Here is a 15,439-nt window from a genome sequence, read left to right on the forward strand (position 1 = left end):
TATCTAAGAGACTATTGTTGACCTTTGTGAAATGGTATATAAAGATAGAGAGAAATACCAATTTGAAACAGAAGAAATAATGTAAACCCACACAATTTAGATAGCTGCATATTCCTAATTTAAGTTCCTGGGCATCCAGCTTGTTGCCTTATTTATTGTGCAACATTTAACTATCCAGAGTATCGTAATACTTCTGTGGTACTGTGAGCTCTTAGTCTGAATTTGTTCAAATTTGAATGCCTTTTTAGAAGAGTACCTGGTTTTCCCAATACCTGTGTCCCATTTTTCCTTGGAATTGCACATTGAATAATGGGTAATCAAGACAGTTAAAATATAAAATATAAGAATAATATATTATATATATATATATGCTATATAATATATATATGATATAAGAAGTATCTCTAGTTTTCCCTGACACAACTGTGAGAAGTACCTGGATGTTCTGTGTGTTTCTGCATCTGTGGTACTGCTTAAGAAGTCACTTAGAAGAGCTGATAGTACAAGCAGAATAAAGCAACTGGAGGTACTAGGCTTACTCCACAGACATTGTATTAACTGACAGGCTTTACAGATGATTGAGTGAGATTGATCACAACTTTGTGTTATAAATTAGAGTATCTTTGTGAGTGATAGCCTGATGACTTTAGAATATCTGTAGAATTAATTTTCATAATTATATGTATTGATATCCATATATGTATAAATTTGCATTCATTTTAGTATTGGTATATTCATGTATATGATTTAGGAACGTGGAAAGTTTAGTTCCCTAATATAGGTCACCTTTTGGAAAAGCATTCCTAGTTTATTCGCTTAGGGAGATAACCTTGCACACAGTGAAATAAAATAAGGGGCTTTTTTTCTACTTCAAAAAGTTGTTAATAGCTGTTCTTACTAAATCCTAAACTGTCAGGTATTTGTTATGCAGTTATACTGCAAAACACTTGTGACTGCCTGGCAAAGATCTAAAAAGCAATCTGCACATTTTTATGTTGTAGGCTCCCGTCTTCGTCAAGAAGATTTCCCACCTCGCATTGTTGAACACCCATCTGATTTAATTGTTTCAAAAGGAGAACCAGCAACTTTAAACTGTAAAGCTGAAGGAAGGCCAACACCAACCATTGAGTGGTATAAAGGTGGAGAAAGAGTGGAAACTGACAAGGATGATCCTCGTTCTCATCGGATGCTGCTGCCCAGCGGATCTTTATTTTTTTTACGCATAGTTCATGGGCGCAAGAGTAGGCCAGATGAAGGAGTCTATGTCTGCGTGGCAAGGAATTACCTTGGGGAAGCTGTAAGTCACAATGCATCGCTGGAAGTGGCAAGTAAGTACAGTTCTTTTTTTCACTTTACAGTAACAGCCCCTTGTTGTAATATTATTTGAAGATTTGGAAAAGAAAAAAAAAGTAGATGCGGTCTACCTCTGAGTCAGTGACTAAATGTACAGTTGTTTGTTTGTTTGTTGTTTTTTAATTATTATTGTTATATGCCTGTTAGTGTGGTTATATCACTATAAATTTTGATATTTCTGTGTTCTCAAATATACGTGCTTCCATGGAATTGTGATTAACGTGCTTCCATGGGATTGTGATTATTTGATGTTTATTGGGTTTTGTGTAATTAGTTTCATCTTATATATGTGTATTTTTTTCCTCCCTAAATATGCATGAAAAGCATAAAGCATATTATTTTTTTAGGAGGTAAGGTAAGATAACTGGGATTTTATTCCATAAGGTACATTTGGAATTGTTCTTTTACGAATAAGTGCTAGGAAAAAAAGAAAAAAAAAAAAAAAAAAAAAGAAAGAAAGAAAAAAAAAAAAAGAAAAATATGAGTTTTTAGAAACACAAAATAAACTTTTTGGTCTAAAAGAAGTGGCCTACAAATTATCACTTCTAAGTATTTGGCCAAAGGAAGGAACAGTCAAGTGTGTTCATATCACTTTGTAATGCTTATCTCTTCCTGTATACTCTTTAATCTCTCCTCATTTTAGAGGAAGTGTACATGAAAGAGTTTTGAGCAGGCCTTGTGGAGGGCCATGTGTAGGTCAAAAAATGTCAGTTTTGTGGTATGTAAGTATGAAATAAAGCCTTCCAATCCAAAAGTTAGTTATCTTCCTTCAGTTGCTTTTGTAAGTTTCCTCTGTAATCTATTGCAATTCTTCTGGTGCTGAGTTGAAGAGACAGTTCTGAACTGGGTGAATCTCTCTTTAAAAATACTGATCTCTTCACTGACTAAATGGCTTACATTAGGAACCTGGACAGAACTGTCCTTCACCTTGTAGGCAAGTTAAGTTGATGCTGGTCATGGTTCATGACTTTAGAAAAAAAAGATTTCTAAGAATGGCTAGATTTTCATAGCCCCTCCTGAAGGCAGAGTAAATGATTGTTAAGTGCATTTATTTCAGCCCTTTACCTATCCTTGTCCACGTTTGCAGAGTACTTTCATAGTGCTTGTATCAAAAGGATCTCAAGCATTGCATGTAGAACATTAAATGTACATGATTAAGATCTATGACCATGTTGTTTCCTTGTTACCACTTCTAGTGATAAAAGTAATTGGTGCTTGGCTAATTGGAAGTATGTTTATCCAGCAAATGTATAACCTATTTAAACACACTGTTGATCAGTTACTCACAAATGCTATATGCAGTGTCTTGTAGGCGTAGTTTTTTTAGTGGGCATCCATGTTTAAGTGAATCTGATGTTATCTGAATGTTGTTACTTTGTAGCACTGCTTGTAGAATCTTTAAGAAGTGTTCTGTCCATGCAGTAAATTCTTGGATTTGTTGTGTCTCTTAAAGTGACATTTGAAATGCATGTAATGCTTCTGCATCTTTTGTGAGATAAACACTTAATAGCTGATACACTATTGCATATATCAACTCAACTGTTCCATAGTTGCTAGGTGAGTTTGTAAATGCTGACTATGGTTATAGTTGCAGTCTTTCTTACAGGGTCTTCATGTGAAATACAGTTCTGAGAAGAAGGTTTAAGAGTGTGCCTGTTTTGGGCATAACAGCATTTACAATTCTGTGCATGTAATTGTATATGCATACATTTGCAATTTTGAAATACTTAGATTATAATTTAATTTCTGTATGTTTGCAGATGAAAATTGCATTTCCATTTACAAGGTACAGAAAGTCATTTGAATTACTTGAATAGTTACTTCTGGTGCTTGAAGTTTAAGCAAAAAACTTTCATGAAACATAGGAAATAGAAGTTTTGTATGTGCTGTAACTGCTTGCTGCCACTGGAAGAAGCAACTCCTGTCCACACCACCTAACATTTCATAATGTGGTAGGGAATTTAGCCCACCACTTGTTTCCATTGCTTCTTCTAGTAACAAGTTCAATTAGGTGGTGTTCATTCACTGTTCCATGAATGTGTGTATTTAACTTAAGGTTTAGGATAATACTGCAATTTTTCATATACATTATCTCTTCATTCAGCTTATTTTAGAGGCAGTTTCAATGCTCATGTTTGAGAGGAATAATGAATTCTCTCTGTGGACTGTGTTATGAGCTGAAGATATCATGTAAGTACACTGAGCATAGATCCTGCAGGGAAAAGGAAGGAAATATAGAGGGAATCATAGAATCACAAGGTTGGAAAGGACCTACAAGATCATTTAGTCCAACCATCCTCCCATTGCCATAGCTACAAAAAGCCACTAAATCATATAGCTCCTCATCCAGACGCCTCTTGAACACTGCTAGGGATGACGACTCCACCACATCCCTGGGCAGGCCATTCCAGTGCCTGACCACTCTCTGAGAGAAAAAGGTCTTCCTTATGTCTAGTCTAAACTTCTTCTGGTACAACTTGCAGCCATTTCCTCGGGTCCTGTTTGTTTCCTAGGAGAAGAGGCCAAGCCCCTCCTCATCACAACCTCCCTTCAGGAAGTTGTAGAGTGCAATGAGGTCTCCCCTGAGCCTCCTTTTCTCCAGGCTAAACAATCCCAGCTCCCTGAGCTACTCCTCATAAAACTTGTGCTCCAGACCCCTCACCAGTTTTGTTGCCCTTCTCTGGATGCATTCCAGGGTCTCGATGTCTTTCTTGTAGCGAGAAGGCCAAAACTGAACACAGTACTCGAGATGCAGCCTCACCAGTGCTGAGTACAGGGGGATGATTACCTCTCTGCTCCAGCTGGCCACACTATTTCTTATGGAATCCAGGATGCCATTGGCCCTCTTGGCTACCTGGACACACTGTTGGCTCATGTTCAGCCAAGCATTAACCAAAACCCCCAGGTCCTTTTACTCTTCACAGTCATCCAGCCACTCAGCCTCAAGCCTATAGCGCTGCATGGGGTTATTGTGGCCAAAGTGCAGGACCCAGCACTTGACCTTGTTGACCCTCATCCCACTCACCTCAGCCCAGTGATCCAGCCTACTCAGATCCCTCTGAAGGGCCTCTCTACCCTCAGGTAGATCAACACCACCTCCCAACTTGGTGTCATCTGCAAACTTATTGAGGGTTCACTCAATCCCCTCATCTAGGTCATTGATAAAGATATTAAACAAGATGGGCTTTAGTACCAACCCCTGAGGGACACCACTTGTAATGGGTTGCCAGCTGGACTTAACTCCATTAACTACTACCTGCTGGGCACAGCCCTCTAGCCAGTTCCTTACCCAAAGGAGGGTATGCCTGTCCAGGTCACAGACAGCTGGTTTCCCCAGGAGAATACTGTGAGAGACCGTGTCAAAGGCTTTGCTGAAGTCTAGGTAAACTACATCAACAGCCTTTCCCTCATCTACCAGTTTGGTCACCCAGTCGTAGAAGGAAATGAGGTTGGTCAAGCACGACCTGCCCTTCATGAAACCATACTGGCTGGGCCTGATCCCCTGGATGCCACCTACGTGCTGTATGATCTCACCCAAGATGATTTGTTCCATAACTTTCCGTGGCACTGAGGTCAGGCTGACAGGCCTGTAGTTCCCTGGATCCTCCTTAAAGCCATTCTTGTAGATGGGAGTCACATCAGCAAGCCTCCAGTCATCTGGGACCTCTCCAGTTAACCAGGAGCGCTGGTAGATGGTGGAGCGCGGCTCAGCAATCACCCCTGCCAGCTACCTCAGCACCCAATGGTGGAGCCCATCTAGTACCATGGACTTATGCAGTCCAAGTGGAGGAGGAGCTCTTTAACTTTCTCCACCTGAATCATTGGGGATGTATTTTGTGTTCCATCCCAGACTTTCAGATCAGGGCATAAAGTGCCCTGAGGATAACTGGTTTGCCCATTAAAGGCAGATGTAAAGAAGGCGTTGAGGACCTCAGCCTTCTCCTTATCCTCAGTGGTCACATTCCCCGCTGAATCAAGTAAGGGGTGGACATTTTCCTTGGTTCTCCTCTTACCATTGATACATTTGTAAAAGGATTTTTTATTCTCTTCTACTGTAGTGAACAATCTAAATTCGAGTCAGGCTTTCGTCTTCCTAACTTCCTCCCTGCATATCTTAGCAACTTAAACTCATACTAAAAATTCAAACAATATAAAGTATTACAAACATTTTTATCTACTTAAGTATACGTGTATTTTAAGAACTTTAAAACAAGCCAGCAACAACAACAACTAAAAAGCTTTAGATGTGATAGCTACAGTGGAGGAGAGATTGAAATCCCCAGTAAATCATGGTAAAGTGAAGAATGTTCTTCCTCTGCTTTGTCCTTTTCTATTTGTTACCCTTCCACTGGTGATTTGACTGATGTACATGTTTCATTTAATCCAAAGCTTGCAGCTTTTTCTTCCACTGATGTGTATCTCAGTCATGATGGCATAGCCATTAATGAATAATTTTGAACATGACCTAATAACATTTATAATATCAGCAAATTGAATAAGAAAAAGGCTTACTTAATTCAGTCTGTGCCACCTGTGGCCCCTGTAAAATGCTTGAAGATCATGTGTCTCTACACAAGGCATTGTGGATTTGTTATATCCTCTCAATAATATTTGGTGCTTTGTTGTTGATAATAATAATGACCATTTTTGCAGCTTTATTGTGGTTGCTTCTCTGAAGCAATTTTTGTACCACAAACTTCTGAAAATGCCTTCAAACCAGCATGATCCTCTGGCTGATACAGTGCTATCTTTCTTAAACCTATCCAACCAGTACTTGAACCCTCAAGATTGTGTTGTTTTTATTTACAATACAAAGCTTATAACTTATATAAGTTTCCCTAACCAAGTAAGTAGCCACATGATATTAAAATTATATGAGGATTTAGATCTCATACACTTTGTAAACTAGTAAAGATATTTTAAGTTAAACAGCATGTGAAAAATAGCTTTTTAAATTGATGTTAAATTACATTTTCTGTGTAATTCCGGATATTTAAGTTACTCCTAAGTGGAAAGTATCTAAATTTGAGTAAACAGGAACTCAGAAAGAAGCTGAATTACAGGTCAAGAGATGTAACTTCTATTTAGTTTGGGGAGTTTTCTTTTTATAGTTTACTGTTTTCACCTTCATTTGGAATGCTACCCCTAGAAAATTTCTGACATTGAAGCTGAGTGTGCATTATAAATGCAGTATCAGTGTGGTAGCCCAAAGAGAGAGCACAGTGGGATAATCAGATAAAAGCCTGTAGTCATCCTTTACAGATTTACTCTGCTGAGTCCATTTGCCTCTCTCTTCTTGACTTCCTGAACTCAGCCTTTTGATCTCTGGAGACTTACTTAAATTAGCTGTGTGTTTTGTTTTTGAGGAATGTTAACTGGTTTCGGCTTACTACCTACCAGCAACACATTCTCCAGTGCTGAAAGGTCTTAAAGAATTTGATAAAGGGCATGTTTCTGTCAAAATGAAACTGAGTAATTCCCTCCGTAAATGTCAGCTTTACAGGTGAGAATACAAAATGGAACTATTCTTGTTTCTCAGTGCTTGAGATTGCATTGGCTACCATGTAAACAATTGGGAAACAAGTGTCATTTTTCATAGGTACGCAAAATTAGTTTTATAAAAGTGGAAAGTTATGCATCAGCAAATAGGAAGGTGTCTGCATCTGCTTCTTACGCTTGAATCTATCAAGACATTCTGATGGATCAATGCATCTGATCAAGATCAAATTCAGTTACTGACATTTTATAGCTTGTTGCAATATTTAAATTTTCTTTTCATACTTTTGTCCAGATATTTGTCTTAGAGGAAAATGGCATCTCTGGATTTTATGGCTATCTTTTATGTAGCATTATATAGAAACTTAGGCGTATCAAATGTGGTAGCAGCAGCTGCAGGGCTATTTTCATCATTATTTCTCCACTGTCAAGTTTTTGAGAAAAAATCAAGCACGAAGTTGGCTTTGTTTTCTAGTCAGTGGCTTCTGAGGTAAACTTTCAGGGGTAAGTTCTATTGTAACACTTTCATTTTCCATTGATATATGGATTTGTTTTTCATAAATAGTGCATTTGCAAAAGTATTTGTAAAATAAGTATGCATGTATGTTACCACTAACCTCAAAAGCAGTGTATTTTATAGTAAGCAAGCTGTGGCATATAGAAGAATGCTGACGTTTCTTTTCCATTTACTCTGGATAATACTTCAAATACTTTTCACCATTATATCCCAGGAGAGTCCCAGTTTACATGTGTACTATTCTGCAACATTAAAAGCAAAAAAACAAAAAAAAAAAAAACAAAAACAAAACAAAACAAAACAAAAAAAAAAAAGGGTACATAGTACACACATAGTACAGGGTTGATAAAAAAAAGTGATTGAACTATCAGAGATAAGAAACATTTGATTTCCTCCTCATCAGGATGACTTAGGACATGCTTTCACCCATTTTTAATCCCCACACAGTTCCTTTCTCCTGACCTGGATGTCCAGAAGGAGATGCAGCCAGACCCTCTGTATCAGAACTGGAAGTTCCTACTGCAGACAGCTCACTTTCAGTGTCTACTGTCTCAGTAGACTGTGGTTTGTGCTTGCAGCCAGTTCTGTAGGGAGCTACCCTTGGCCCTGCCAGCTGGCAAGTGAAATCCCACAGAACTGCTGAGGGGTTCCAAGGGGAGAGGCTCAAACATCACCATGGTGCTCATGTGTCATTATGGTGACATCACTGTGCAGTGCCTGTGGCCCATCTGGTTCAGCAGCCAGAGCAGACCTTGCTGACCTGCCCTTGTTGCTGGTCCTGCACAGAGCCATGGGTATTTTCACTTGAGTCAAGGAGCAAATCAAACTGTACCTGAAGGGGAACATTCTCATCCAGACCTTGCTTTCCCTTCCCTGTGTGGTCCCTTGAATCGCTCTCTTCTGGACTCCCTGGAGTCCCTTGGGTTCTCCAGATGGAAGTGGAAATCAGCACTGTTAACAGAAGAAAATAGCATTCTCTTGCCATTGTGTCACGATTTCTTACAAATGCTCTTTTATTTCAGTTGCACAGCTTCTGCAAGGGAGTAGCTGTGTGTGCAGGCAGTGCTCTGCCAGGTCAGTGGTCTCCCAGAAGCTGCTCTGTAGGTCCAACTAGAAAAAGACATGAAGTGCAAACAGGAGCTGTGCAACCCTTCTGTTTTTTTGTTTGGCTCCTGTGTTTTTATTTGAGGTTTTAGAAATTTATAAAGCAGTCCTGCAAAATCAGTGATGTTCTCAAAGCCATCTAAGTTGCAGTTCTCTTACAGGATCAAGTGCTTTGTGTGTAAACAAAAGATTTGATCTGGAGATTGTGTCTGGCTGCAGGACAGAGTGAAATAAGGGATGTGCCTTACAGGAGGAGGAATTGAATATTTACACCTTGCTGATTAACATGCATTAAGAAATGAAGGAGGTACAGATTTTTTAAAAAAACACAAAAATCTGTAGAAAACAAAGAAAAAAAAAAAAACACAACCCAAAGCTTGGCTTGGTTGTGGATGACAACAGCAATAAGAAGCATCGGGTAAGGGAGGCATCCTTATTACTGAATGAATGAATTAGAGATCTTGGCACTACAGTCTGTTTAAATCTCAGTTGCAAACTCCTCTAAGTATTAGGCAGTATATTCCTTGATAGGTCTTAAAACCATATGCTTTGAGACTGTAAAAGACAGACCCCGAAGCAGGGTTCAGAGGGAGATCTATGGTGGAGATTATTAAATGGATTGGGATCATTTAACATTGTATTGGATTTGCTGTTGTTGTTTGTTTGTTTGCAGTTAGTGGGCATTTTCTGTTCTAAGATAATTTTTAAATGCACTTTTCAACCAATAATCTAGTATTTTCTCTGGCTCCTGCATTAAACTGAACTTCTTATTCTCATTGGCACACTGAGGTAACTGGATGAAGCAAATATGGTAACTCTTAGTGTTTACATTTCCTAGACGATAGTATAGACAAAGCGTGAAGTCAAACAGAATGTTGTCTTGTAATACTTGTGCATCGGTGTTTGGTTGCCTTTTTTTCCAATCCTACATTGTAAAGCACATTTTTCTGAAGTACTGAAACACCTACTCCTGAGCTAAATTGGGGGATGAATGTATGTTATGTTGGTACTTTTTTAGTGCGCGAACATAGAACTTTTGCCAAGTACTTCATATGGATGAGATTTTATTATTATTTTGAACCATCATCCACCAGAAAAGAAAGATAACAGCTGTATTTAAAACTGTGAAGAAATAATTTTTTACTGTCAGCACAGTCAAACCTTTCTTAAAAGTCATGCTGCTGACAGAGATGGATTTGCACTGTTGTGTCTACAAACTGTTTTGATGAGAACTGTCTGACTTGGATCCTGTATGTAAATTGATTTCAGCTGATTGCTTTGAATTTGAAAGAAATTTAATTTGAAAACTGCCCTGTTCTACTCCCTGTGGTAGTGGAGGCTTCTCTACGTCATCTGTTAAGCAGTGCATAGTCAGCATATGGCCGTTCCTCTTCTATTTAAATTGTTTTCTCCTGAGAAGGAGAAATTCCCTTCAGACCAGACAGACATCTGCTGACTCGCTCTTGCAAGCAAAGCCACTGAAAAGATATCTTTCCCATGATTAAAAGGAATACGTCTGGAGGCGCTTACTTTTTGTTTGATTAATCAAAGATTAAACACATGTGGACTTTCTAAATCAAGCGTCTTTGTCCTTCTGTGCTATCAAATTGATTGGAGAAGAGCTGTACACTAGGTGGGTCTTGACTGATATTTAATATCTTGTCTATTTGTGTTATGATTGGAGTCTAAAAGTTCATAACAAAGTGAAAAAATGCTATAAAAATAGCTTTTATGATATTGCAACTTAAAACTTTAAAATGGTTTTGGTTAATATTCCTATGCTCTTAAAAAAATAAAGTCTTAGAGATATACAAATGTACTATTTTATATACAGTTACCATTTTGGTTTCTCTACCAATTTCCAGATATAAAAGGAGTCTTGTTTATTTATGTTTCTCAGTCCCTATTAGTAAAAGGCTTACAGTTGCAAACTTCTATAAGTCTGGTATTCAGCTCAGTATCTTAACCTTACATCCTGTAAAGTCAGAGTGTATAGAAAAGGCCTACAGTTTTTCTCTGATGTAAATACATGTTTCCCCCCCACACTTATGCAGAATATATGGACTAAAGATGCCAGAGCAATAAGATGGTAGTAATTAAGCGGATTCCTTAAATAACAATGCTGCTCTTAGTTTTCACCAGATACGAGTGAGTCTTTCTCATAGACATCTTTATCTCAAGATAATTTGCTTGGCTCCAGTTTTTTATTAGTGGAATTAGTTCTTTGGTGTAGTTTGTAGTCAAGTTTTAAAACAGGAAAGGCTCCACTGATAAGATGACTTTTCTAAGATACTTTATAGAACTGTCTTGTCTTCTAGACTGCTCTTTCTAGCTATTATGTTTTTGAGTAATTAATTTTTCTCCAATGTATTTGAAAACTTATCTGTGTAATAGTTTTGAAATAAACTGAAATACAATGGAAAGGACCATCTTCTGTTAAATACACGACACAGTATTTTTGGCAAGATACTTCATATGATGGCAAAATTTCCTAATATAGATGTAGTATAAGAGTGTTAACAATAATCAGACAGATAATTAAAAACTTGAAACTACCATTGTGGAATTTGCATGTAAAATACAATAAAATAAAGTTTTAAAAGGTGTACCCTTATTCATTAATAATGGGCTGAACCAATTCTGTGATGTTAACAAAAGAGGTAGGGCAAACGTTGCAAACTGCTTATTTGAAAAATGTTGAAAACTTATTTTATTTTATTTTATTTTATTTTATTTTATTTTATTTTATTTTATTTTATTTTATTTTATTTTATTTTATTTTACCTGAAAGAGTTACAGTGTTCTCTAGGAATGAATAAAACAATCATCTAATTTTAATATCCCTATTCATCAAATAAATAAATAAATAAATATGCTTTGTTTCAGCAATTTCATTATTGCTTTGTGATGTTTTGTTTTTCAGAGTATCCTGAGAAGTCCATGCTTCCATTATTACATTTATTTATTGCACGTGAAGGTTTTAAAGCCTGTACTTGGGTAGGAAGGAGGTTTATACTATTTCTGTTCTGTGGACAGAAAAACTGATTCAGGGAGCAAACAAAGTGTTGGTCTCCGAGAGTCACAAAGACATCTGTCAACTGTAGAGAGTTGTGGGAGCTCACTGTTATATTTGTTGCTCACAAGAACTCTGTCTTCATCAGTAGGCTTTAAGGACTATTTGAGATGTTTCATAGCTATTTTTAGTACTAATTGCAAATAACTTCCAAAGTCCTTTTGAAGCATTCCACAATTATCCCCTTTGGTTGGTGCTTGGGATATAAATTTAGTTCTGTAGCATGTAATTTTCAGTTTCCCTTCCATGGACTTATTTCTGTGGACCCTGAATTGCCAATTCCGTATGGTTATAGGCTGCCCCCCCCCCCCCCTTTTTTTTTTCCTCCCAGCTGCTCATGGATCAGATGAATATATCAAGACAATTGTTTTAACCCTCTGTTATCCAGAGAGGGAAAGCTGTAAAAGGGAGATTTGAATAGTACGTAGCTGCCATAGAGTACACTAGATAACCTGATAACAGAGATGCTTGCTTATCTAACTCCAGTTTAATGTGTTCCTGCTGCATTGGGACTACTCCTGCGGAAACTGGTTGGTGTTGTTTTTAATTTCATATGCACAAGAGGAAAACCTGCAAGGGTCAAATATCACCCTTCAGTTTTCCCATATATTGCGTGGAATTAGGGTGTTTTGTGCCCAGATAAGGAACATCCAGCATAACTCTGCTACAGGATTATTATCTTCATTAGGAGATACTGTAGGCCCCGTACAGGAATGATGCTAGCTTCACTTTGTTTTGGAGTACTGTCTCACTGTGGGTATGCCATAATTACCTGGAATTTTGGGTGAAGCTATCTCTTAAAAGACTATTGTGAAAAGGTTGTTGGATCTGGAGCTTGTTATGGTTGTGGAAGTCACTGCAGCAGGAATCTACCCTTCCCCTGGTTTAGCCCGGGAGCAGACCCTATGAATAACCCAGCCTGCTTCCAGCTTGGATGTGCCTGGTTTTGTTTTAGTTGCTTTTTGGTTAGGGAACTGGACAAGGTGGGACTCACTCAGTTTTATTTTCTGCTGTCCTGTGAGCTAAGCAAATTGTTTAGCATAGTAGGGGTTGAGCAGTCTTGCTCCAGGCCATTGTGACAACCAAATGCGTTGTCTTGTGGGACTGGATTCAGCCTTCAGGTTATTAATTAGTTTTTCCTCTTCTGTAGGGAGAATCACAACTCATGCATATTCCTGCTGTATGTTATGGAATAGATGCAGTGCCTCAAAGTTAAGAGGATTGGAAATGGGAGTAATTAGCAGCCCCAGTCCCTGGGTTTACTTTCTCAGTATGCTGTCATCATTTAAATATTTTGTTACTGGGAAGAAGAAAGTAAGTTATGGGGGGGGTTGGGGAGGGGGGAGGTTAGAGAGGGAAGCAAAACCAACCAACCAAACCCCCCTTGATTTTAACCAGTGTTTATAAGAAACTAAATGAACATGAGAGCCTGTCTGCAGAACAGCAGTATAAACTAATGGTGGAAAAACTGATACACTTTTCTTTGAATTATCTGACTATAGCTTATAGAAAGAATTAAGCAGTGAGCATTTTCTTTTTATCACACAGAAAATACAAAAATAATAAATATATGCAGAGAGAGTTGCTGGAGTAGAAGTATGAAGCTCAAAACAGATTTACCCAGTAATTGCTAGTTACAACTTATGAGACTTGCAGGTAAGACTGAATTCAAACATAACAGTAGTAAGAGAAAGCCCACTTTCCATATTTCCATGCACATGTGTATCACTTGAATATCATGTATTTACTATTTGATGGAAAAATTCAGGACAAATTTGAGAGTCTTGTTTAAAGCATGTTAATTTAGTGCATAGAGAAACACTGCCTTAAAAAGTGCACAATATTTTTCAATTAATTCATGCAATGAAGACTTTTCATAAGAAGTTGTGGCTTTGCAATTGTTTTTTATTAATGCACTAATTGTGAATTGTTAGTTTTCACTTTCTTGAGGAAGTCCCAGATGCATCTGGGAAGCTGATGCTTAAAACAAGAATCAGAAAGGGCAAATGCTGTAGAAGAGCTGATTAGCAGGAAAGAAATGCTCTTTAGGTCTATTTGAAAGAGGATTTTATCAAAAGTACCTTAGAAAATGCTGGCTCAAAGCTCTCACCCTTTTTGTGGCTAGAAATAGATTTAGTGCTGTTAGGTATTGTGTTGAGGATGATGAGGACAACTAAGCTTTATGGTGATGGAAAGATTGTTTCCATGATGAAGAGAGAATAACTATAAGGTTAACGTAATAACTTTGAAGTAAGAACCTTCTTTCTAAACCTTGTTAAGCATCTGATTTCAGTGATAACAAAGATGATCAAAATACACAAATATCTTTTGAGTATTCTGTTGTTTGGAAAAATATTAGTCACTATAATTTCAAAATAACTTCAAGTGAAGGATTTCTAGTAGAGCATTATTGTTTCCCATGCATCTTTGCTCAATTCTAAAAGCTACTAGTGAAGAGAAATACTACTTATTAACCACTAAAAGAGTCTGCAGTACAGTTTCTAATTCAAACTACCAATAATTGTGAGAATATCATGAGGAGCTCATAAGGGGCTTCTTTTTCTAGTGAAGTTTAAATAGATTTTGTTTATAGGGATTTTTTATTTTTATTTTTTTTCCAATTTGATTTTTCATTTTTTTTAATATCTTATGACTAGGGTGGTTCTTTGAGGCTTTTGATCTCTTACAGCATTTTATCTTATTTTAGAAACACTCTGTTCCATTGATAGATAGAAAACACTTATTAATATCTCTAACTATTTATGTATTAGTCATAGTGTCTGTGTCTATCCTGAAAAAGAGCAGCAGTGGAGATGAGTTCTGCACATTGTGTAATACTTACAAGACTGTGGATATTATATGTTATGAAGAGCTTTCTTTGGCTATAATTTAACCATTTAAGTTTCTGAAAATATTAAGAAGTCAAGGAATTCTGCTGTTTTACATATCTGAACTCCAATCAAAACTAAGTACAGAAGCCATAATTCTGGACAAAATTGAGTTATGTGCAGTCTTTTGGTGATACAGATGCGTTCTTTCAGTTAATAAGGGGAGCTGAGTTATTTCCAATAGGGAAATCCAATAGGTTGTGGGTTTTTTTGTTTGTTTGTTTGTTTTTGTTTTTTTTTTTTTTTTTTTTGTTTTTTTTTTTTTTTTTCAGTTATTTGCTTATTTCCTGGTAAGCAGAAAAAGAAATAAATACTTTATTTCTCTTTAGTTAAAGATGAGAAACACAAATGATTTTGTTGTTGTTTATTTTAATTATGAGGAAAGTATTTTCCTTTTACCTGTGGCATCCTATCCTTTACTTTTGCCTTAGGTATGTTTCTAGTAAAAGAGATGTTAAATACTTACCTTTCATTTATCCTCTGAAAACCTATGAACATTTAGAAACTTGTTTGCCTTTAAAGTCACTTTTGTTGGTTATTTTTCTTTCTTTACAGATGTTTCTTTGCTGAGCTAGGGTTTATCTTGACATAAAGTGACCTATATGGATGTTAGTCCATATGTATGGTTAGGATAGTACTTCACAAGTGTTACAACTGGATAATCATGGTGAAAAAGAAACAATGAAGGAAGAAATGTTTACTTACATCCAAGGTTACAAGTAATATTCTGCTCACAGCAAAAAATCTCCAAAAAGGAGGAATTTCTAGAAAGACATCCCTCCCCAGTGGCAGTCAGCCATTAAATGAGGGCTAAGAGAGGTGCAGCCAGGCTTTACCCCTTCTGGTCATACAGCTGAATTGCCTTCACCTGTACTCCCAGGGCTGACCCAGTCGTTGTCTCAGGTGATCAATCAGTGGTTCAGGCTGTGAATCAGCAGTTCCCATACAACATATAAATAGAGCGGTATAAAGTTTGTGGGCTTGGTCTTAATTTAATCTATCTGGAAT

General features: G+C 37.2%; 1 protein-coding gene across 8 annotated transcripts in view; it reads left to right on the forward strand.

Moving 5' to 3' along the window:
• The window catches only part of ROBO1 (roundabout guidance receptor 1), a 684,763-nt gene that overhangs the window by 421,235 nt on the left and 248,089 nt on the right, over window positions 1-15,439 (forward strand). For all 8 annotated transcript variants that reach the window (XM_072346085.1, XM_072346162.1, XM_072346331.1 and 5 more), the window contains one exon: window positions 1,002-1,328. In XM_072346085.1, the coding sequence (XP_072202186.1) occupies window positions 1,002-1,328 (327 nt within the window). The remainder of the gene's footprint in view (window positions 1-1,001; window positions 1,329-15,439) is intronic.

The sequence above is a fragment of the Excalfactoria chinensis genome, chromosome 1 (assembly GCF_039878825.1).
Source record: "Excalfactoria chinensis isolate bCotChi1 chromosome 1, bCotChi1.hap2, whole genome shotgun sequence".
NCBI lineage: Eukaryota > Metazoa > Chordata > Aves > Galliformes > Phasianidae > Excalfactoria > Excalfactoria chinensis.